Source organism: Macaca mulatta, chromosome 5 (genome assembly GCF_049350105.2).
Source record: "Macaca mulatta isolate MMU2019108-1 chromosome 5, T2T-MMU8v2.0, whole genome shotgun sequence".
NCBI lineage: Eukaryota > Metazoa > Chordata > Mammalia > Primates > Cercopithecidae > Macaca > Macaca mulatta.
This window is the reverse complement of record NC_133410.1, coordinates 148335666-148361350: the sequence shown is the minus strand read 5'-3', so window position 1 is coordinate 148361350 and position 25685 is coordinate 148335666. Positions and strand designations below refer to the sequence as shown.

The 25685-nt window shown below is 41.0% G+C and overlaps 1 protein-coding gene and 1 long non-coding RNA gene across 3 annotated transcripts in view; one reads left to right on the top strand and one right to left on the bottom strand.

Annotated features, from left to right (window-relative positions):
• Positions 1-24357, bottom strand: RAB33B (RAB33B, member RAS oncogene family). 2 transcript variants are annotated; one of them, XM_015139219.3, is made up of 3 exons: positions 24210-24357; positions 23700-23967; positions 1-3258 (listed from the first exon to the last, which is right to left on the bottom strand). In XM_015139219.3, exons 2-3 carry the CDS (start codon positions 23946-23948, stop codon positions 2818-2820), a joined length of 690 nt encoding a protein of 229 aa, XP_014994705.1. In that variant the 5' UTR covers positions 23949-23967; positions 24210-24357; the 3' UTR covers positions 1-2817.
• LOC106998506 (uncharacterized) overlaps positions 24119-25685 on the top strand; it is a 39015-nt gene continuing 37448 nt past the window's right edge. Inside the window, exon 1 of the long non-coding RNA XR_013417304.1 lies at positions 24119-24473. This is a non-coding gene — a long non-coding RNA (uncharacterized LOC106998506). The remainder of the gene's footprint in view (positions 24474-25685) is intronic.

Here is a 25685-nt window from a genome sequence, read left to right as displayed (position 1 = left end):
TTTCTTTGTGGCTAAGCTGGTTTATTGAACTTCATGGGGGAAATGTAACAGTGACACTATTCCACAACAAAATTATTTAACTTTAGATTTCATGAGGAAACATGTATTTGCAATATACTTTCAATAATGCATTGTTATTAACAGCTAACTACATTAGATTCTGGGGTAGTTTCCTTTGGTATTCTCAAATTAAGACTTTTCCAAAACATGTCTGATATTTTAATTATTTTCAATTAAAGGTCATAGTTAAAATAAATTCTGCAGATTTTTAAAATGTGTGATTTTTTCCTTAAAAATTAATAATTAGTTGTTAGATAGCTATCATTTTGGAAGTGATTTGCAACAGGCAATGAACTGTTTTATAAATATTTTAAGATATTGAAAGCTTTATCCCCATTCAACTGGTAGGTTCTTTTTAAAAATAAAAACATACATATAAAAAATTAAAACAAATTGTTACAAATGAGATACAAATATTTTAAAACTAATAAATATTAAAGTTAAAAAATAAGTCCTTTCACAGAACTGTGAAGGATACTACTAATTCCTTACAAAAAGAAATAAAGTTACTCTTTTTAAAACCATAATAACAGTAATAAAAAACCATAAATGTGCTTGGAAAGTCTATAAACTTTCTTCCCCAACTTTAGAAAATATTTTGAAAAGCAATAAACAGATTCCCTTCTTTAAAAAAAAAAAGTTGTTACATCCATCACAGTTACTACAGCTGTCACTGTTTTATTACAAAAATAGTTATAAATCAAGGTTAATTTCGATACAAGTAAAACAATTTTTAATTTTTAATTCCAGCATGATTAACAAAAATGATCTCCCTAAATGCAAATAAAGCCAATTTGAGTTCTAATACTTAAAATGGAATAATCACTTCCTATAATTATTATTTTCAGTTAGTTCATTTAATAGAATTACCTTGTCTTTATATTTAAATTATCCAGTTAGGACCACCATGATGATTAAACAAAAATCTTAAACTAGATTAGATTACATTTTTAATTGATTTCCCACATTCTGAAAATATTTTAAGTACAATAATCTTTTGGCTTAATTTCCTCCAAAATTATTAAGGACAGCAATCTATCAAAATTAGTGAATGTGAACACTTCGGTTAAAAGTCATGGCTTACATTCCATTTACGTAAATAGTTTAATATGTAAGCTTGCTATATTTTATGTGCAAAGATTTAAATTCAAAATAAAAGTATTTAGGTTAAAAAACTTTTTGAAATATTATTTCCATCACTGAAGGACAGACATTTTTCAATATCTAATTTATTTTTCAGACTGAGGAGGAACAGCTTCTTGTGACCATAAAATTTAGATATCTTAAAAATTGATACAACACAATACTATTACAGAAATACATGTAGACTAATAGCAATTAGAGTTGTGCCTTCACAGCTACAATCCAAATGCAAGTTCATTTGTTAACTTGGCAGTTGTAATTAAATTTATTGGAGTTGAAGGGAGAGCAAGAGATACCATACCAGACACACCGCTTGAAATTACTAAAGGCCAAGTAAGAATAGGTCTCCTGTGTTAGCTAGAAGCTATGTTTACCTATTTTCCCCCAAGTTACAACTCTTCATATGCTTTCAGTTAGTTTTACACTGTTTAAATATACCAAAATAAAATATAAAGCACCTATGTCACTTTATTTGCCTTAAAATCTGACTTATTTTTGCATATTTTAATAGGATTTAGTAAGAAAGCAATTTGACCAGGTATGGTGGCTCACACCTGTAATCCCAGCACTTTGGGAAGCTGAGGTGGGTGGATCATGAGGTCAAGAGATTGAGAACATCCTGATCAACATGGTGAAACCCTGTCTATACTAAAAATACAAAATTTAGCTGGGCGTGGTAGCACACGCCTGTAGTCCCAGCTACCCGGGAGGCTGAGGCAGGAGAATCACTTGAACCTGGGAGGTGGAGGTTGCAGTGAGCCGAGATCACGCCACTGCACTCCAGCCTGGAGACAGAGCAAGACTCCGTCTCAAAAAAAAAAAAAAAAAAAAGAAAAAGAAACTCAAATAACTCTTTTAAAAATAACAATGATTTTTGTAGATCTGATAAATATTAATTAGAAAATCAAACATCTAGAACTCTTGGAAAAGTCATTCTTTATGGACTGGGAACCAGGAAACATTCTGTGCCTTCTTATCCCACTGGAACTAAAGTGTTAGCTCTAAAACTACCAATAATAACAAAACTAAATATGTTAGTAAAACAAAGGAAGGCCAGATGCAGTGGTGAGTACCTACAGTCCCAGTTACTGGGGAGGTTGAGGTGGGAGGATTGCTTGAGCCCAGGAGCTCAAGGTCAGCCTGGGAAACATAGCAAGACCCTGTCTCTACCAAAAAACAAAAAAAGTACTCTGGGGAGAGGCAAATACCAGTTTTTACCCTATTAAGAACACTTCCCATTTAAAGGACATACTATTAGGTGTGTGCTAAACCTTTAATATTTTATTCCAATCCTAGGAACACAACATGGAACGGTTACTGATTCTTTATTCCATCATGCTCTCGTTTGAAGCTTCCTTCATTGGGCTCTAGATGGAGAGATGTTCAGATTCATCCTATCTTTGCTTCATTTTCAATCTCACCTGAAAACCAACTTTTCCTGTGTTGTCACAGTGACAAACTTAAGTAGATACAAAATACAAAAGTGTGACAATGACAAACAGCAAAGTGTCAAGATGACCCATTACAGTTGAGATTAAATCTTATGACTTATTACTGTCATACTTGAAAAGTATTTCTTTAGCCAAAATTAGGTAATATAATAAAGACTGTTATTTAGCACCAGCACGTCGTTGCAGGCTTTGGTTCAGGCTTCAGGATAATTTCATTATCAGGGGGTTGACTAAGCATTAATGGTTTGTGGCTCTTAAGCTTATGAGCCAAGGTCATAAATATAGCTTCCACGTGGTCATTATCATTGGGGTTTTTAGCAGACGTTTCAAACAAAGGCATACTGTGTGTGTCAGCAAATTTTTGTGCCAAGTCTGTGGGTACCTGAATGGCACTTCTCAAATCACATTTATTTCCAACAAGAATCCGTGGTATATCATTGGCTAGCAAATGTTGCTTGCATTCTTCTATCCAAGATGGTAGGCTATGAAAACTAGCCATGTTGGTCATATCATACACGAAGACAACAGCATGTACATTTCTGTAGTAGTGCTGAACCATGCTCTTTCTGAATCGTTCTTGTCCTGCTGTGTCCCATAGCTGGATCTAAAAATGGGAAGAAAAAGAAGAAAACTGAAAATCTCATTCAAATTATACATATCAAGAAATGTAATCATCTTGCACTGTCTTTATTATCTCGTCACTTAAAATATTTTGATTTCTCCCTTCCATAATGTCTTTTCAGTGTTACCTATGGGATCCAGACTTCATGATACCAGTTACCTCATAATTAAATTATAATACAAGTGTCGGAACAAATATTTCAATACAGGATTTTCTAAATTTCTGAAAGTCCAATTTGTTTAAATAAAATTATACCTCAAAATTTTATTTTAAAATGTTGAGAAAAATATATCAGGTGTTAACATGTTAAGCATTTAGTTCCTGTAAATTTGGTTACTATATACTCCTCTTTACCTTTCACTAGTCTAATTTAAAATATTAAACCTAGGAAAGATGTTGTTATGAGATCCAGCCTCCAAACAAACATACATGTATGTGTATGTCTATGAAATCCAGGCCCCCTTGAAAATTTAAGAAGGCTAGAAAAAAAGCAAGAATAAAAACACTCAACATACAATTAAAATGCTTAAAACTATAGATGTCAAAACTTACTACAAAGCTACAGTAATCAAGACTGTGAAACTGGCCTAAGATTAAACACATAAATCAATGGAACAGAACTGTGGATCCAGAAATGAACCCATGTATCTATAGTCAACTGATTTTTAACAAGATTACCAAAACAATGCAACAGCAGGAAAGATTAGTCATTTCAATAAATGGTGCTGGACAACATGCAAAAAATGAGGCTGGATCCCTACCTCACACCATATATAAAAACTTAACTCAAAATGGATCAAAGACCTAAATTTAAGAGCTAAAACTTTATAACTCTTTGTAACCCTGAATTAGGCAATGGTTTCTTAGATATGATATCTAAAGCACAAGCAACCAAAGAAAAAAATAAACTGGACTTCATCAAAATTAAAAATATTTGTGCAGCCAAGTATGGTGGCTCAGCACTTTGGGAGTCCAAGGCATCAGGGTCACCTGAACCCAGGAGTTTAAGACCAGCCTGAACAAATAAAATTGGAGGGTGGAGCAAGATGGCAGAATAGAAAGCTCCACCTATCATGCCCCCAACTCCCCGACAAGGACACCAAGTTAGTAACTATCTACACAGGAAAAACAAAAACAAAACAAAACAAAAAAAACAACTTCATTAGAACCAAAAATCAGGTGAGCACTCATAGTACCTAGTTTTAACTTCATACTGCTGAAAAAGGAACTGAAGAGATAGAAAAAACAGTCCTGAATTGCCAACACCCACTCCCCGCACCCCCAGCAGCAGCGGTGTGGTACAGAGAGCTTCTCTGGGCACTGGGAAAAAGAGAACACAGCAACTGTGAGGCACTGAACTCAGTTCTGTCTTGTTAGAGCAAAAAGGAAAACCGGCCAAACTCAGCTGATGTCTACCCACAGAGGGAACATTTAACCCAGCCCCAGCCAAAGGGGAACCACCAATCCCAGCAGTCCAAACATGAGTTCCCACAAACCTTGCCTTCTGTGTCTCCAAGTAAACTTGAAAGGCAGTCTAGGCCAAAAGCATTGCAATTCTGAGGCAAGTCTTAGTGCTAAACTAGGCCTAGAGACAGTGGACTGAGGCAGGCAGGAGACATACTAAGACTCCAGCTGGGGCAGCCAAGGGAGTGCTGCCATCACCCCTTCCCTAACCCCAGGCTGCACAGCTTACAGCTCCAAAAAAGACCACTTCCTTCCATTTGAGGAGGAGAGGAGAGATGAGAGGACAGGACAGGAGAGGGAAGAGTGGGGACGACACTGTCTTGATCTTAGATACCAGCTCAGCCATAGCAGGATAGGGCACTGGTCAGTTGTGAGGTCCTCATTCCAGGCCTTAGCTCCTGGATGACATTTCTAAATACATCTTGGGCAGAAGGGAACCTGCTGCCTTGAAGGAAAAAACCCAATCCTGGCAGCATTCATCACTGCTAAATGAAGAGCCCCTGGGCCCTGAAAAACCAGCAGCCATACCCAGGCACTACATTGACAGCCTTGGGTGAACCTCTGAGACTTGCTGGCTGCAAGTGAGACTCAGCACGTAATTAGCTGTGGCGGCTATAGGGCAAAACTCCTGCTTGAGAAAAGCAGAGGCAAAAGTAAAGGGGACTTTGTCTTGTACCTTAAGTACCAGCATGGCCACAGGGGGGCCTGTGGGGTCCCAGATTTCAGGACTTGACTCTTGGACAGCATTTTTGGACCTGCCCTGGGCCAGAGGGGACCCCACTACTCTGAAGGGTAAGGCCCAGACCAGGCAGCATTCATGACAACCTGACTTAAGAGCCCTTGGACCTTAAGGGAACACTGGTGGTAGTCTGGCAGTACTCCTCATGGCCTGGGGTGGCAGTGGCTACAGGTGGGAAGCTCCTCTCTTTGGAAAGGGGAGGGAAGAGTGGGAAGGACTGTGTCATGCAGTTTGAGTGCCAGCTCAGCCACAGTACAACAGAACACCAAGTAGACTTCTAAGATTTTTAACTCTAGTCCCTGACTTCTGGAAGGCACTTCTGGACCAATCCAAGACTTCGGGAAACTTGCCACGCTGAAGAGATGGACACAGGCCTGGCTGGCTTTGCCACCTGCTGATTGCAGAGTCCTAGGGCCTTGAGTAAACACAGGCAGTAGCAAGGGAGTGGTTACAGCAGGCCTTGGGTGAGACACATTGCTATGTTGGCTTCAGGTCTAGTACAGTCTAGACCTAGTGCAGAGGCAAAAGTAAAGGAGACTTTGACCTAGTGCAGTCATAGTGGTGGTGGTCACAGGGGTGATTGTGTCACTCCACTCTCAGTATTAGGTGGCTCAGAACAGAGAGAGAGAAAGAGAGACTTTGTATGTTTGGAAGAAAGGGAAGGGAGCAAGCGTCTCTGCCTGGTTGAGAATTCTCCTGGATGTTGTCTAAGACCATCAAGGTGGTACCCCTACAAGTCTTCAAGAACCACAGTGTTACTGGGCTTAGGGTAACGCTTAAGGCAGATACAGCTTAGATCATGACACTTAAGTCCTTTCAAATGTCTGAAAAGCCTTCCCAAGAAGGACAGCTACAAATAAGCCCAGACAGTGAAGACCTAACCCTTCATTGTCCAGACACAGAAGAATATCTACTAGCATCGACACCATCCAGGAAAACATGACCTCACCAAATAAACTAAATAAGGCACCAGGGACCAATCCTGGAGAAACACATATGTGACCTTTCAGAAGAGGATTCAAAAGAGCTGTTTTGAAGAAACTCAAGATAACACAGAGAAGGAATTCAGAACACTACCAGATAAATTCAATGAAGAGATTCTTGAAGAATGCATCAGAGTCCTTTAACAGCAGAACTGATCAAGCAGAAGAAAGAATAAGCAAGCTTGAAGACAGGCTAATTGAAAATACACAGAAGAGACAAAAGAAAAAAAGAATAAAAAACAAGGAAGCATGCCTGCAGGATCTAGAAAATAGCCTCAAAAGGGCAAATCTAAGAGCTACTGGCCTTAAAGAGAAGGTAGAGAAAGAGACAGAGATAGAAAGTTTATTCAAAGGGATAATACAAAAAACTTCCCAAACCTAGAATAATATATCAAAATTCAAGTATAAGAAAGTTATAGAACGCCAAACAGATTTAACCCAAAGAAGACTACCTGAAGGCATTTAATAATCAAACTCCCAAAGGTCAAGAATAAAGAAAGGATCCTAAAAGCAGCAAGAGAAAAGAAACAACATACAATGGAGCTCCAATAGGTCTGGTAGCAGATGTTTCAGTGGAAACCTTACAGGCCAGGACAGACTGGCATGATATATTTCCAACTGCTGAAGAAAAAAACCTTTTACCCTAGAATAGTATATCTGGCAAAAATATCATTCAAACATGAAGGAGAAATACTTTCCCAGACAAACAAAAGCTGAGGGGTTTGATCAATACCAGACCTCTGCTACAAGAAATGCTAAAGGCAGCACTTCAATCAGAAAGAAAAGGACATTAATGAGCAATATATAATCACTCAAAGATACAAAATTCACTGGTAATAATAAGTACACAGAAAAACACGGAATATTATAACACTGTAACTGTGGCGTGTAAACTACTCTTATCCTAAGTAGAAAGACTAAATGATGAACCAATCAAAAATAGTAACTATGATGACTTTTCAAGACATAATCAATACAATAAGATATAAACAGAAACAAGAAAAAGTTAAAAAGTGGGAAGGATGATGTTAAGGCATACGGTTTCTATTAGTTTTTTGTTTGTTTATATAAAGAGTGTTAACCTGTTATCAGGTGATATGGTTTGACTGTGTCCCCACCCAAATCTCATCTTGAATTCCCATGTGTTGTGGGAGGGACCCTGTGGGAGGTAACTGAATCATGGGGGCAAGTATTTCCTGTGCTGTTGTCATGACAGCGAGTAAGTCCCAAGAGATCTGATGGTTTTAAAAAGGGGAGTTCCCTGCACCAGCTCTCTTCTCTTGTCTGCTGCCATGTGAGACATGCTTTTCACCTTTTGCCTTGATTGTAAAGGCCTCCCCAGCCACATGGAACTGTAAGTCCAATAAACTTGTTTCTTTTTTAAATTGCTCAGTCTCAGGTCTTTATTAGCACCATAAAAAATGGACTAATACATCAGGTTAAAATAATGGGTTATAAGATAGTATTTGCAAGCATCATGGTAACCTCAAGCCAAAAAATATACAATGGATACACAAATAATAAAAAGCAAGAAACTAAATCATATCACTGGAGAAAATTACCTTCACTGGAGGAAGACAGGAAGGAAAGAAAGAAGGAAGGAAGAGAAGACTATAAAACAACCAGAAAACAAATAACAAAATAACAGAAGTAAAATAAAATACCTAGGGATTAACCAAAGAAGTTAAAGATCTCTACAATGAAAACTATAAAACATTGATGAAAGAAATTAAGGCGTACACACACAAGAATGGAAAAATATTCCATGTCAATGGATTGGAAAAATCAATATTGTTAAAAAATGTCCATAGTACCAGATTAATTTACAGACTCAATGCAATCTCTATTAAAATACCAGTGACATTCTTCACAGAAATAGAAAAAACAATCCCAAAATTTATATGGAACCACAAAAGACTCAGAATAACTCAAACTCTCCTAAGCAAAAAGAACAAAACTGGAGGAATCACATTACCTACCTTCAAATTGTACTTCAGATCTGTAGTAACCAAAACAGCACGATACTGGCATAAACACAGACCTGCAGACCAATGCAACAGAATAGAGAATGCAGACACAAATCCACACACCTACAGTGAACTAATTTTTGACAAAGTTGCCAAGAACACACTGGGGAAAAGACAGTCTCTTCAATAAATGGTGCTGGCAAAACTGGGTATTCACATGTAAAAGAATGAAACTAGACCCCTATCTGTCGCCATATACAAAAATCAAATCAAAATGCATTAAAGGCTTAAATCTAAGACCTCAAACTATGAAACTACTACAAGAAAATATTGGGGAAAATCTTCTCCTGAAGATTTGCCCACTGGTCTGGGCAAAGAGTTCTTAAGCATTACCCCACAAGCACAGACAACCAAAGCAAACATGGACAGTGGAATCACATCAAGTTAAAAAGCTGCTGCGCAGCAAAGTAAACAAAAAAGTGAAGAGACAACCCACAGAATGGAAGAAAATATTTGCAAACTACCCCTCTGATAAGGGATTAATAACCAGAATATATTAGGAGCTCAAATTCTATAGCAAAAAAATCTAATAATCTAATAAAAAATGCGCGAAAGATTTGAACAGACATTTCTCAAAAGAAGACATACAAATGGCAAACAGGTATACGAGAAGGTGCTCAACACCAACAATCATCAGAGAGATACAAATCAAAACTACCATGAGATATCATCTCATTCCAGTTACAATGGCTTGTATCTAAAAGACAGGCAATGACAAATGCTGGGGAGGATGTAGAGAAAAGGGAACCCTCCTACACTGTTGGTGGGAATGTAAATTAGTACAACCACTATGGAGAACAGTTTGGAAGTCCCTCAAAAAACTCAAAATGGAGCTACCATATGATCCAGCAATCCCACTGCTGGGTATATACCACAAAGAAAGGAAATTAGTATATCAAAGAGATATCTGGACTCTTATGTTTTTTGCAGCACTATTTATAACAGCTAAGATCTGGAAGCAACCTAAATGTCCAACAACAGATGAATATATAAAGAAAATGTGGTACATATGCACAATGGAGTACTATTCAGCCACAAAAAAAGAATGAGATCCAGTCATTTCCAACATCATAGATGGAACTGGAGATCATTATGTTAAATGAAATAAGCCAAACACAGAAAGACAAACATCACATGTTCTCACTTATTTGTGGGATCTAAAAATCAAATCAATTGACTTTATGAACATAGAGAGTAGAAAGATGGTTACCAGAGGCTGGGAAAGGTAGTGGGGTTTCAGGGTAGGGGAGATGGGGATGGTTAATGGGTACAAAAAAAATAGAAAGTATGAATAAGACCTACTATTTGATAGGCAATAGGATGACTATAGTCAATAATAATTGTATATTTTTTAATAACTTAATGTAATTGTTTTTTGTTTTTTTTTGAGACAGGACATTGCTCTATTGCCTAGGCTGGAGTGCAGCAGCACGATCTCAGCTCACTGCTGCCTCGACCTCCTGGGCTCAAGGAATCCTCCTGCCTCAGTCACCTGAGTAGCTGGGACTACAGGTGCGAGCCAATATACCCGGCTAATTTTTTTATTTTTTTGTAGAGATGGGTTTTTGCCATGTTGGCCAGCTGGTCTAAACTCCTCAGCTCAAGCGACCTGCCTGCTTCAGCCTCCCAAAGTGCTGGGATTACAGGCATGACCCACTGCATCTGACCTGAATTGTTTGTAACTCAAAGGATAAATACTTGAGGGAATGAACACCCCATTCTCCATGATGGGCTTATTTCACATTGCATGCCTGTATCAAAACATATAATGTACCTGATAAATATATACACCTATTATGTATCCACAAAAACTTTTTAAAAATTTTTAAAAATGAAATCAAAATATTCCATTAAAAAAAAAAAAAAAACCAGTCTGAACAACATAGGGAGACCCTGTCTCTTAAAAAAAAAAAAAAAAAAAAAAAATACCGGGGGTGGGTGGAGGGCCAGGCACAGTGGCTCGTTCCTGTAATTCCAGCACTTTGGAAGGCCAAGGCAGGCGGATCACATGAGTCCAGGAGTTCATGGCCAGCCTGGCCAACATGGTGAAACCCCATCTCTACTAATAATACAAAAATCAGCCAGGTGTGGTGGCAGGTGTCTGTAGTCCCAGCTACTCGGGAGGTTGAGGTGGGAGAATCACTTGAGCCTGGGAGACAGAGGCTGCAGTGAGCTGAGATCATGCCACTGCACTGCAGTCTGGGCGACAGAGCAAGACCCTGTCTCAAAAAAAAAAAAAAAAAAAGGTTTGTGCTTCTAAGGACACTATCAAAGTGAAGAGACAACTCACAGAATGGGAGAAAATATCTGCAAATAAAATATATCTGAGACCAGACATGATGGCTCACGCCTGTAATCCCAGCGCTTTGGGAGGCTGAGGCGGGCAGACTGTCTGAGTTCAGGAGTTCCTTAAGACCAGCCTGGTCAACAGGGCGAAACCCCGTCTCTACCAACAATACAAAAAATTAGCAGGGCATGGTGCATGTGCCTGTAGTCCCAGCTACTTGGGAGTCTGAGGCACAAGACTCGCTTGAACCCGGGAGGTGGAGGTTGCAGTGAGCTGAGCACTGCACTCTAGCCTGGGTGACAGAACAAGACTATGTCTCAAAAACAAAAAACAAAACAAAAAACAAACAAACAAAAAAGGAAAAGACCCTTGAAATTCTATATTTAGCATTTAGAAAGATATTTTGGTAATAAATTGGATGACCTATATAAAAGCTATCCAAGGGAACTAGAGCTGATTTTTTTCTCTTTTAATAACATTTTCTGTAACTCAGATGTTCAAGCATCACTTCATTAATGAAAAATGACTTATGTTTTAAGCAAATTATATTCACAAGATAAAAAATAAAAAGCACACAAAAAGGAAATATACCAAAATATTAACAATGCTTGTTTCCAAGGTGACTTCTCCCTTTATTTCTACTTTTCTATTTTCCTTAACAGACATGCATGTCATTTATAAAAACAAACTAAAAAAAAAAAAAAAAATGATTACACAGAATTTAGACCTGCCTCAAAGAACTGTGGATGTCCTCAAGAAATGTAAGCAGTAATGATAAATGTTAACCCCAGGCCGGGTGCAATGACTCACACCTGTAATCCCAGCACTTAGGGAGCCTGAGGTGGGAGGATTACTTGAGCTCAGGAGTTTGAAACCAGCTTGGGCAACACAGTGAGATCCTGTCTCTACCAGCTTGGGCAACACAGTGAGACCTTGTCTCTACTTTGTTTCTACCAGTAAGACTCTGTCTCTTAAAAAAAAAAAAAAAAAAAGTGAGCTGGGAGTGGTGGCATGCACCTGTGTTTCCAGTTACTTAGGAGGCTGAGGTAGGAGGATCACTTGAGCCCAGGAGATCAAGGCTGCAGTGAGCCATAATCGTGCCACTGCACTCTAGCCTGGGCGACAGAGTGAGACCTTGTCTCCAAAAAAAAAGAAGTTTTAACCTTAAGAAAACCCTTTGTTTTTAGATGAGACTGACTAAACAATATTCCTCTTCCTATTCCCTATTTAATAAATGGTGCTGGGAAAACTGGCTAGCCATATGTAGAAAGCTGAAACTAGATCCCTTCCTTACACCTTACAGAAAAGTTAATTCAAGATGGATTAAAGACTTAAATGTTAGACCTAAAACCATAAAAACCCTAGAAGAAAACCTAAGCAATACCATTCAGGACATAGGCATGGGCAAGGACTTCACTACTAAAACACCAAAAGCAAAAGCCAAAATAGACCAATGGGATCTAATTAAACTAAAGAGCTTCTGCACAGCAAAAGAAACTACCATCAGAGTGAAAAGGCAACTTACAGAATGGGAGAAAATTTTTGCAATCTACGCATCTGACAAAGGGCTAATATCCAGAATCTACAAAGAAACAAATTTACAAGAAAAAATCAAACAATCCCATCAAAAAGCGGGCAAAGGATATGAACAGACACTTCTCAAAAGAAGACATTTAAGCAGCCAACAGACACATGAAAAAATGCTCATCATCACTGGCCATCAGAGAAATGCAAATCAAAACCACAATGAGATACCATCTCACACCAGTTAGAATGGTGATCATTAAAAAGTCAGGAAACAACAGATGCTGGAAAGGATGTGAAGAAATAGGAACACTTTTACACTGTTGGTGGGACTATAAACTAGTTCAACCATTGTGGACGACAGTGTGGTCATTCCTCAAGGATCCAGAACTAGAAATACCATCTGACCCAGCCATCCTATTACCGGGTATATCCTCAAAGGATTATAAATCATGCTACTATAAAGACACATGCATACATATGTTTATTGCGGCACTATTCACAATAGCAAAGACTTGGAACCAACCCAAATGTCCATCAATGATAGACTGGATTAAGAAAATGTGGCACATATACCCCATGGAATTATGCAGCCATAAAAAAGGATGAGTTCATGTCCTTTGTAGGGACATGGATGAAGCTGGAAACCATCATTCAGAGCAAACTATTGCAAGGACAGAAAACCAACACCACATGTTCTCATAGATGGGAACTGAACAATGAGAACACTTGGACACAGGGTGGGGAACATCAAACACCGGGGTCTGTCGTGGGGTTGGGGGAGAGGGAAGGGATAGCATTAGGAGAAATACCTAATGTAAATGACGAATTAATGGGTGCAGCACACCAACATGGCACATGTATACATATGTAACAAACCTGCACATTGTGCACATGTACCCTAGAACGTAAAGTATAATAAATAAAACAAAAACAAAAAAACAATATTCCTCTTCCCATCAATCCTGTTCAAAATTCTATGCTTTCTAATCATATCAAGTCTTCCAGAACAGAGAGGTATGAAATTACCCCTTTTTTCTTTTTATTTTTTTGAGACGGGGTCTCACTCAGCTCCCCCAGGCTGGAATGCAGTGGCACAATCATGGATCATTGCAGCCTCCACTTACTAGGCTCAATCTTCCTGCCTCAGCCTCCCGAGTAGCTGGGACCACAGGCGAGTGTCACCAGGCCCAGCTATGTTTTTAATTTTTTGTAAAGACTGGGGCGGGGGGTCTCACTAGGTTGCCCAGGCTGGTCTCAAACTCCTGGGCTCAAGTGATCCTCCTGCCTTGGCCTTCCAAAGCTTTGGGATTATAGTCATGAGCCATCATGCCCAGCCTGACATAACTCTTTACACTTTACTGGAGACCCATAAAAGTAACTAATAATTGATGAGGCATTTACAAAGGAATATTTAAAAAGAAGCTTCAAAATTTCTCCTACGGAATAACTAAATGATGGGAAGGCTTAGGGCTACTGCTGCCTGCTGCCTTCCAGGCCTGCACACTGAGATGAGGAGACAGGAAAGGAGCAGCGAGAGACCCAGCCATTACAGGACAGGACAACTGATTAAAAACTGTTGGCCATAAAAGGCTAGAGAAAACTTTGAAGGAGACAGACAGACAGTAGGCAAAAAGCAAAGCCTAGAAAACTCTTGAGGCTTAGCTATGAGTGGAATGGTTTATGATGTTTAAAAAAGAAGAGAAAATGACACTTTTGGACCCAAGGAAGTGAGATGCTTTCATCTGGTAAATGTTAAATTAGGAAATATTTTCAGAGAAATTTTTCCCAATTTAATACTTAAATATCTTAGGAAAAATGGCTAATATGTGCTCACACCAATCTTATTCCCATTTTAAACATTATAAAGACAACATAATATATACTTGGCCAGGCGCGGTGGCTCACGCCTGTCATCCCAGCACTTTGGGAGGCTGAGGTGGGTGGATCACTTGAGGTCAGGAGTTCAAGACCAGCCTGGCCAACATGGTGAAACCCTGTTTCTACTAAAAATACAAAAAAATTAGCCAGGCTTGGTGGCACACGCCTTTAATCCCAGCCACTGGGGAGGATGAAGCAGGAGAATCGCTTGAACCTGGGAGGCAAAGGTTGTGGTGAGCCGACATCGCGCCACTGTACTCCAGCCTGGGCGACAGAGACTCCATCTCAAAAAAAAATATTTTTTATGACAGGGTCTCCCTCTCGCCCAGGCTGGAGTACAGTGGCACAATCTTGGCTCACTGCAACCTCCACCTCCCGTGCTCAAGTAATCCTCCCACCTCAGCCTCCTGAGTAGCTGGGACTACAGGAGTGTGTCATCACACCCAGCTAATTTTTGTGTTTTCTGTAGAGATGGGATTTCTCCATGTTGCCCAGGCTGGTCTTGAATTCCTGGGCTCATCTGATTGGCCTCCCAAAGTGCTGAGGTTACATGCGTGAGCCATGGCGCCTGGCCCAAATTCTTCATTTTAAAGGCAGGATTCCTTTCAAATAGTCACAAAACTTTGTTACTTGTCTTCTTAGGAAGCTAAAATTTATTTATTTTAAAATTTTAACAGGGTTTAAGTGACCACAGACCAATACATGAATTGGCAGCACTCAGAACCAGTAGAGGCTGAGAGAGATTCCAGAAAGCTAAAATTTATTTCAAAGATTTGCCATTTGATTCCGTACACCAGACGCACAAATTTCTACTCCACATACAAAAAGCAAAAAGTTCTCTTGAGATGTTACTAATACCAGTTATGATGTTGTTTTACAACTTAAAATGTTAACAGAAGCTCTTATGTTGTTCTTATATAGATGATCTTTCACGTGAAAGAATAAAAATGTGTTCTTTGAAGAAACAGGGGAGAAGGAAATTTGATCGCTAATTAGGGATGGAAAATTTGGATTAAAACCTTTAACATTTTAAGTCAAGCAAAAAGAGTATTAAATCAATTTAAAGTCAGATCATTTCTCATTTTGGATAATAAAACTACCAAAAGAGCTGTCATGAACAACAATCTACTATTAGGATTTAGCAGTAGCTAGGTTGCCATTTTTGTTAAAACTTGATATTGGAATTTAGAGATTTATGAAGTATTATATAAAGGAAGTATACATATGCATAAATTTTTTTTTTTTTTTGAGATGGAGTCTTACTTTGTCACCCAGGCTGGAGTGCAGTAGCACGATGTCAGCTCATTGCAACCTCTGCCTCCCAGGTTCAAGCGATGACAGGCATGAGCCACCACGCCCGGTCAAAAATTTTTTTTAAATGAAGGATTAATTACAGAATAATAATGGTGATAAGGAAGAGAGCAAGCAGTGAGAGAAAGGACACAGAGGCAAGACCTGTATTCCCAGTACAGTTACCAACTTGTATAACTGATCCAGTCACTCAGCCTTTCAAGAGGCTGTTTTTTTTTTGTTTTTGTTTTTGTTTTTTGAGACGGAGTCTCGCTGTGTCTCCCAGGCTGGAGTGCAGTGGCGTGATATCGGCTCACTGCAAACTCCGCCTCCCGGGTTCACGCCATTCTCCCGCCTCAGCCTCTCAAGTAGCTGGGACTACAGGCGCCCGCCACCATGCCCGGCTAGTTTTTTTTTGTATTTTTAGTAGAGACGGGGTTTCACCATGTTAGCCAGGATAGTCTCGATCTCCTGACCTCGTGATCCACCCGCCTCGGCCTCCCAAAGTGCTGGGATTACAGGCTTGAGCCACCGCGCCCGGCCAAGAGGCTGTTTTAATCTTAAAACCTGGGCTAACTTCTGCAACATTATGGGTTCATCTTTTTTTTTTTCAATTAGTTATTGCCTTAGAGGAAAAAAATACACACAATTTGGAACAGTAATCTTGGTTATCCATCCTCTCTCCCTATTCTTTCACTGTTTTTTTGTTTTGTTTTGTTTTGTTTTTTTCCCATTACCATCTCTCTCCTGAAGGAATAAGCATTTACTCTTAAACTATTATTATTGATTTGGGGCTTAGCACATTCCAAGTACACTCCAGGAACTCTGCTAAATTCTTTACATGCTCTTATTTTAATATATACGACCCTATGTAATAATTACCCAATCTTCAGATGAGAAAATTGAGGTTTAAGTAATTCACCCAAGGCCACAAAATGAGTAAGTCTTAAGGCCAGAATTTAAACCTAGACTACCTGATTCTGTAGAGAATGCATGTTGCTTCTCCAGCCTAACCCTCATTCTCCCTTCTATTAATAGCACCCTATTTTCCTTGGGAATCAGCCCTCCCCTGCTTTCCATTCACATGAACCACTGGCTCCCAGAGAGGGTGTGTGACCTATGTCTGAACAATCAGAGCATCGCACCCCCGCACTCCCTGTCACTACCATAGTTTAGGAAATGGGCATGTAGGACTGTAGTTGGAACTGACAGACAGAGAAATTTACTTCTAGGCTTTTTAGTTACGTGAAACAATAAATTACCTTTTTGCTTAAACTAATTTTCTTAGAGTCCTCACACAGTATCCAAAGCAAGAGATCTTGACCACTGACTCCAGAGAAGTAATTCTCTCTCTTCTCACCACCTCTGAATGTACACACCAATGCTGCCATCTTCATAAGAAGTGATAGAAGAGAATCATAGGCTTCTGAAATCAGGGTGGAAGAACAATAGGAATTCTAACCTGGTTCCTGCGATCCTTCAGATAGTAGGAAGGCCTGGGTCTGTGATAACGTATATTACTTACGCCGTGCCAGCCCCAGGACCAAATCCTAGCAATTCAAAGTCTTTTTCAGACCAAACCCAACTGCCCAAAAGTTTCTGAGCTACGAGATCACAAGATTCCTGAGCATTCTTAAGATACCTTAATTGCTCATATTCTCATTCACTGAATTTCAATGCAAATCAAATCAAGAGAATCAATTTGGTATCTCTCCAACCACCAACACCACATTTTAAGAAATAAAGTATCAATTTGATTCTGTTTTAAGATAGGGTACAAGGTGATTTCATATAATATATTTTTTGACTTATAAACATTAATTTACTTTTAATGAAGATCAACACAGAACAAAAATTAGGATAAGTAACCTAATTGATATTTTATATTTACACAGCATTCACTGAATGTCATCTTCATCATGCTATAAAAAAATTTAACAAAATTTCTACTCTTCTCTCTAGGCATGTTAGCTACATTTTGTTCTATCTGTGCTTCCAAACTTCAACTTCATGTGCATAATTATTTCTCCTGTGTGCCAATCCGGTATTTGTAGCTGCCAATCAGATATTTCCATTTGAAATAGGACCACCTCAATAAACACATGACTAAAACACAATGTTACAGAGCCCGTCCAAATTCGATGTTTCACGTAGTCCCCCGTAGCTCCACTACCTACCTCCCATCACCCAGACTCAACCTCACTCATCTAGTCATCTTCTTTCTCATCACCAAAAGCCAGTCACTGAAGCCTTTGGCTTTATCTTCAAAACACCTCTTTTATCACTCCTTTATTTTCCCCTGTCACCTCAATTCTGGATTTCCAGAGCACCCTATCAACTGATCTCTCTGCCTCTATATATTCAACACTTTTCCCTGAATACTTACTACGTGGTTTAAGAACTGAACTAGGTTGGGCGTGGTGGCTCACACCTGTAATCCCAGCACTTTGGGAGGCCGAGGCAGGCGGATCACGAGGTCAGGAGTTTGAGACCAGACTGGCCAACATGGTGAAACTCTGTCTCTACTAAAAATACAAAAAATTAACCAGGTGTGGTGGCAGGCGCCTGTAATCCCAGCTACTTGGGAGGCTGAGGCAGGAGAATTGCTTGAACCCAGCAGGCGGAGGTTGCAGTGAGCTGAGACCGTGCCACTGCACTCCAGCCTGGGCAACAGAGCAAGACTTTGTCTCAAAAGAAAAAAAAAGGCCGGGCGCGGTGGCTCAAGCCTGTAATCCCAGCACTTTGGGAGGCCGAGACGGGTGGATCACGAGGTCAGGAGATCAAGACCATCCTGGCTAACACGGTGAAACTCCGTCTCTACTAAATACAAAAAACTAGCCGGGCGAGGTGGCGGGCGCCTGTAGTCCCAGCTACTCGGGAGGCTGAGGCAGGAGAATGGCGTGAACCCGGGAGGCAGAGCTTGCAGTGAGCTGAGATCCGGCCACTGCACTCCAGCCTGGGCGACAGAGCGAGACTCTGTCTCAAAAAAAAAAAAAAAAAAAGAAAGAAAAAAAAAACTGAACTAGACATTGGAAGAAGTCTATGAAATTACCAGACATGGATTCTGCCCTGAATAAAACTTAATAAGGGAGGTAAGACAGTTACGTACGAAATGAGATAGAGATCATCTAAACGTTCAGGTAAGTTGCTAAAAAAGTTCATAGAAGGAAGTAGAGTGAAGGTGTGAGGAGACTTTTTTTTTTTCTTAAGAGACAGTGTCTCATTCTCTTGCCCAGGCTGGAGTGCAATGGTGTGATCATGGCTTACTGCAGCCTCCAACTCCTGGGCTCAAGCAATCCTCCTGTCTCAGCCTCCTGAGCAGCTCAGACTACAGGTGCATGCCACTGCACTTGGCTAATTTTTTAAAATTTTTGGTAAAGATGGGGCTTCACTAAGTTGCCCAGGCTGGTCTTGAATTTCTGGGCTCAAGTAATCTTTGGCCTCCCAAAGTGCTGGGATTACAGGTGTGAGCCACTGGAATCCGGCTGGCTGCAAGTTTTGGTTTTTTTGTTTGGTTTTTTTTTTTGAGATGAGATCTGTTCCTAATAGAAACAACCCCATTAAGAAGGGGGCAAAGGACATGAACAGATACATTTCAAAACAAGACATACCCGTGGCCAAAAAGCATATGAAAAAATGCTCAACATCACTAATCATTAGAGAAATGTAAATCAAAACCACAATGAGATACTATCTCGCACCAGTCAGAATGGCTATTATTAAAAAGTCAAAAAATAACATATGCTGGCAAAGTTGCAGAGAAAAGACAACACTGCTGGTGGGAGTGTAAATTAGTTCATCCCCTGCGGAAAGTGGTGTGATTCCTCAAAGAGCTAAAAACAGAATTATCATTTGCCCCGGCAATCCCATTATTGGGTATATACTCAAAGGAACATAAATCATTCTGCCATAAAGACATCTACACACGTATGTTCATTACAGTACTATCTACAATAGCAAAGACATGGAATCAGCCTAAATGCCCATCAATAGTAGACGGGATAAAGACAATGTGGTATATACATACCATGGAACACTATGCAACCATGAAAAGAACAAGATCGTGTCCTTTGCCCCCTTCTTAATGGGGTTGTTTCTGTTGCAACATGGAGCCGGAGGCTATTATCCTAAGCAAACTAATGCAGGAACAGAAAACCAAATACCGCATGGACACAAAGACGGGAACAACACACACTGGAGCCTCCTGAAGGGTGGAAGGTGGGAGGAGGAAGATCAGAAAAAATACCTATTGGTACTATGCTTAATATGTGGGTGACAAAATAATCTGTACACCAAAGCCCCGTAACATGAATTTAACTATACAACAAACCTGCACATGTACCCCCTGAACCTAAAATAAAAGTGTTAAGGTGGGGGGGGCTAGACAGAGACAGGATCTGGCTCTGTTGGAGTGGCTCGATCATAGTGCTCTGTACCCTTGAACTCCTGGCCTCAAGCAATGTTCCCACCTCAGCCTCTGGAGTAGCTGGGACTACAGGCACAAGCCACAACACCCAGCTGGAATTTTATAATATAATGGGGAACCACCCAGGGCACTTGAGTCAGGGGAGATAAATCTCTTTGAAGTACAACATTAATCTGGCATTTCGGCAACAATGTACAAAATAGATTAATTGAGGACTGGGAGAACAGGTGAGCTGCTGCAACTGTTAAGCTGCTCCAACATTTCAAAGAGAGGTTAAAAAAAGGACTTGAACTAGAATGTTGAAGACAAGACAGTTAACAGAAAGTGTGCAGGTGGAAAACCAATTGGACTCAGAGAGCAAAGGAGAGGGGTGACACTACAAGGATAAGAAGGATTACAGCAGTACAACCTAGGTGAATTTTGAATTTCATATGATTTTCATGTGTCATGAAATCTTATGATATTTTCCCTAAACATTAAAAAATATAAAAAATCATTCTTAGATTGTGGCCATGTAAAAACAGGCAACAGACCATTTTTGGCCCTCAAGCATAGTTTGCTAACCCTTGTACTGTATCATAATTCTCTGTGCTTATCAAAATGTCTTCTTTCCAGCAATTACTCATTAAATATTTGTTTTACCAGTGTGGGGAGAGGTCCTGATTATTTTCCTTTAGTTAATATGTTAATATTAACTAAATTGCACTTAACATGGGAACATTTCATTTCCACCGCTACAAAAAAGTAAGTGACTAAAATGTTCAAGTAGAAACTGCTGACCTCTAATGGGAGGCTGGATTAAATACAACACCAGGCTTTAATAGGTTGGTGTGTGTCTGTTACTGGAAAATGACCGTGCAAAAGGAATACAATTAGTCATGAAGGGGATACACACACGAGGAAGGAGCATAAGGATTAGAGTTAGGAGTCTCAATTTAAAAGCCTAATGTATTTTTATTTCAGGAATTTAATTTTATAATTTTATTCGACTTCCGAAATTTCGCAAACAAGATTTTCCTCTTTCAATTACACACACGTATTGCTTAGGAACGGATTAGCAGATACAGGCTTTCTTACGTTTCATAAAACATTTTAACAGATTCCGAAAGGGCACTGTCGTTAAGTCATGCTTTCTGAAAATTTTCTAGTCCACGATTATCAAAACATTTAACACAATATCTCATTTTTATCAAACAAATAATGTCTAGAATGGCATTTTACTAGTAAAGTAACATAGACCTTTCCAGCTTTAAGATGAAAAACTAGGAAAAATGTCATTTTAGATCAGGCTACAATTTTCCAAAGACATAATACGAACATTTCAGCAGCACTTCAGATGTATTACAGGTTAACAGAAAAGCAGCAGAAGCAGCACACAGAATAAAGCTCTTTATATCACTTTTCAGTTTTAGAAAAAAAGGGCACTAAAAAAAATTAAGCTCTGTGGTTTAAAAAAAAATGCCCAACACAGCTATATCTTTTCCTACTATAGAAACCTCAGAACATGTCTGTAGTCATTTCAACCACAATAAAAATCTCAAGTCTCACCACTGGTGGCACAAATCAATGGTTAGGGCTTTAGAAGAAAAACAATCTCAGTATCCAAGTCCACATTAATATAACAGGTTAGGCTAAAGTTCGGTAGAAGTAATCCCCCCAAAAATATTTTCTCCTTGCTCTTCCCAATCAGAATTATCAACTCTGTGCTCCCAGATTTGTCATACCTGTGGTTCTGTCTTATTTATCACTGCCAGCACTCACCTCAGTAGTTAGGTAATTGACTTTATACACTGCACATGCTTTGTATTTTTTCAATACTATTATCTCTTAAATTTGCACCTGATTCGTCTGTGATCTTTAAGTATAAACAGCAACCCAGGAACAGATAAAGGGCCCTCAAATCCCAACTCCTCCCCCACCCTCATTCTCTCCACTTTTGAAAGAATTTCCTACTTCCGTTTTGTTTTTGTTTTGTTTTTGAAATATTTCTCCCCTTAGCTGTCTACGTATGCCCTCCACTATCTCTGCTTTCACCTTTGGGTGTACAACTGCAGAACTAATGGTGGCAAATAGGAAAAATAATGTTAAGCCACCAGGAAAGACAAAGAATCTTTTTAAAGGTACCAACTATGAACCAGGTGCTTCATATATGCCCTCATCTGATCCTCACAGCAGCCTAATAAGGTATTATGATCCCAGTTTTTCAGAAGAAAAAAACAGACTCTGAGAGGTTAAAGAATCTGCCTAAGGTCCATGGTGACCAACTATTTTGGTGTGCTCAATACAGGGAGTCCCCGGGATGTGAGACCCAGTTTCAAAACCTGGACGGTCTTGGGCAAAGTTTGTCACCCTAGTAAGGACACACAGCCCATTCCTACCCTTTCGTAGGTTCAGATTTGAATCCAGGTTAGTGGGGCTCCAAAGCCCACGTACTGCCCAGATTCCCTGCTTCTCCCAAACTGAACTCCCTTCGAACTTCAGAAGCTCCATTATTTTTCACCCCAAAGGCTTCTGGGCCAAACCTAATTCTGGTGAAAAATATTTAGCCTTTTATTCTATCTTTTCTTCTGCAAGTATACAAATCTTTCTAAACTCCCTAATACAAAGCACCCCCAAAACCACCACTGAGGGCTCATATGGGACATGAAATACAAATGTGAAAAATTAAAAGACAAAAGCACCAAAGAAAGGTTAATTTCTTTTAACTCTGCTTACTTCACCTCTACCATCATTAGCAGTATAACCCATTGGGGTGGGGGTCGATGATTAGGGAACTGAAAAATAAATTGTTCTTGCCTCAAAGATATGAGGGTAGGAATGTCTGAAGCAAGCCTGTTCTCCCACCACTCCCCACCAAGAGACTGAGGTAAAGATGATCTCTGATTTAAAGCAGTGGTATAAGGCAGGGTAGTTCCACCTATGTTTTAAGGAGTGGCATCAACAGGTGGCATTTAGTGGTGGCTTGCTATGAAGGTGTGTCTAAGGTTTATACCATCAAGAGACCTAAGCCTTGTCATTGATCCTCATTTCACTGTTGCATTCCAACCCTTCAGAACCTCAAACCTGCCCTGGGGCCTATACTACCTCCTCCATTATTACTGTCACTCAGTGTTCCCAGTACCAGGGACCCTCAATAACGACTTAAAGGGAATAAAGAATTAGGTGTGTGTCTGAGGTGGCATCGTGAGAAATGCTTTTGGCAACCTGAATAGGAACTATCACATACAGAATATTTCTGCAGGAAAACAGATTTTTCTAAAATCAGTATCATACAGAAACTACCATAGCAAAACTGTATGCAAGAGAATACCTAAGCACTTCCTCAAAGGCAATGAGCTTTACTTCCACAACACCTAAGGCACTGCTCAAATGAATGTTTAATAACTATTACAGATTAAATGAATTTTCCATGCTAGCGAACTGTCACTGTTTTTCCTTCGTTCATATTTCACTGACTCCCAGCACATGACACACAGTCAATGGGTCGGTAGATAAACCCTACACTCTTGAACTCAAGTGTGGTCCACGGACTAGCTGCACCTGCATCATCCGCGAGATTATCAAATCATAACGTGCATTTTCAACAACTAGATCCCCAGGGAAATCGCATGCACACTGAAGTCTGAAAAACAGTGTCTCAGAAGTTTGCAGTATATGAATCCTTCCAATCCCCAACTCCAATCTCATCAGCATGAGAAAAAAATGGAGCACACACACACCGTGCACAGGGCCAGCGACCAGCCCACGGTGGGGCTGGGACACCTGTCATCCCATCCTCCCCAACAGTTCCCCATCTGCTCACCTTGATCCGCTCCCCATCAATCTCCACCGCTCGTTCTCGGAAATCCACCCCTATCGTGGCCTCGGTGCGGTCAGGGAAGCGGCCAGCGCAGAAGCGGTAGGTCAGGCACGTCTTGCCCACATTGGAGTCGCCGATCACGATTATCTTGAAGATGCGGGAGCGGGCAGGAGGCAAAAACCCGGAGGCTCCTGACACCGCCCCGCTGGACGAAAAGCTTGCCTCGAGCGACGACTCCATCTCCTCAGCCATTCCCCCGACCCGCCCCAAACTGAGGCGGAGGAAAGGAGACACAGAAAGGCTGAGAGATTACGCCACCTCGAGCGCGCGCGCCCAGCCGGCCAGTTCGGCTGCGCAACTTCCCACGAGCCACCGCCCACCAGCCCCGAGCGCGCCTGCGCACCTTCCCGCCCCACCCTCGCGCGCACAGGTGTGGCGCCCGCCCGCCCTGCCGCACTGAGCCGCCTGCTCGTGGCCACACGCCACGCGTCACTCGGGCTGGCGCCGGTCTACCTGGGCAGGCGTGGGGCCTGTCGGGGGCTTTATGGCGGCGCGGAAAGCTAGCCTGCCGAGAGGCTGAGCCGAGCGCCCCAGGCCCAACGCTCTGGCTGACCTAGCCCCGCCACGTCCAACGTTCCCGCCCTCTGGAGGAAGCCGCGCAATCACTCCGGGGGCGGGGAGAGATAGACAGCTGAGAGGAAGGAGGTGCCATGGGCGCTCTCTCGCGAGAGGGCCGCAGAGCCGCCTTTGACGGGGGCGTGTGCCTGGAGAGCGACGGTAAGGATGTCGCCGGGCTCCGGCGTCAGGTCGGTTCCGGCACCGATGTATCGTTTGGTTGCCCCGGAGAAGAGGCAGGTTCCCTCAGCTTGCCGCTGGGGATGTGGCATCGGCTGCGTTCCCCACCGCCACCGCCTCTGTGAACTGCGGGAGTTGGGACGGCGGCCAGGGCTAGATGGGTGGGACGCGAGTCATCGCCGAAAGCCTGCCCGGTGCGGGGCGCACTTGGAGGCGAGCTGTGGGCCGCACTGAGTTTTGAAGCCTAAGGTCTTCGCAGGCGCATTGCTGTGGGCTGCCGGAGAGCAGGCTGGAGTTCGAGGCCGCCCACCGGAGAGCAGGCGAGAGTTCGAGGCGTAGGCACAGCGCATTTCGCTAGGCATCCCCCAAGTCCCCAAGAATATCCGCGTGATCCTTGTGACCACAGTTTGTTGGGTTAATGTCCCCAGCCCAAAAAGTAGAGCACATCACATGTCTGCCACTTGGGAGCATTGAACCTGGGAGTTACTAGGCGCCTCTGGTGGAAATAAAACTCATTATGCCCTAGTTATGTCTTAGTTCCTGGGTGACGCTGATGTGGCGGTTAAAGATTAACTGAGCGCACTTAGAGGTTGTCTTTGTCTACCTAAGGAAAATATCAATAGATTAAACCCCCAACCTTAAAGAATCTCCGTGAATTCTTCTGAGGACACGTCCTATATTGTCATACAAAAGGTCCCAAATATGCAAACAGATTTCCTTTTTGTTAAAAGTTTGTTTTGTTTTGCAGTGACATCTGTTTGAGCAGATGAATATGCCATTGGCAAAGTCAAGGACTGTCGGAGAGGAGGAGGACATGGCAGGCCTTAACTAAAGTGAGGGGGACAATTGAGCACTAAAAGTCCTAGGAAAGGAGATGAGCTGCTTATTCCGTCAGATGAGATGAAAATGTAGTCAGAACAGATGAGTGGTAGAACTTAAACATGCCCGGAGTTGCCAGGAATTTGCAAAAGCCTTGATATAGAGTAATTTCTGTTGCTGTAGAAAGACTTTCCACAGTCACTAATATACCAAGTTATGTTCGCTAGAGAAAAAGTTTACTTACCAAGTTTATAGAAATGGGGTGAAAAATCCTAATTACTTATCTGTGAGGTTATTTTCATGAAGATTAATCATCCAGAGACTATTAGAGAGCCTCGGAATATACTTCTTCTAATCTACTCTACCTATCCCATT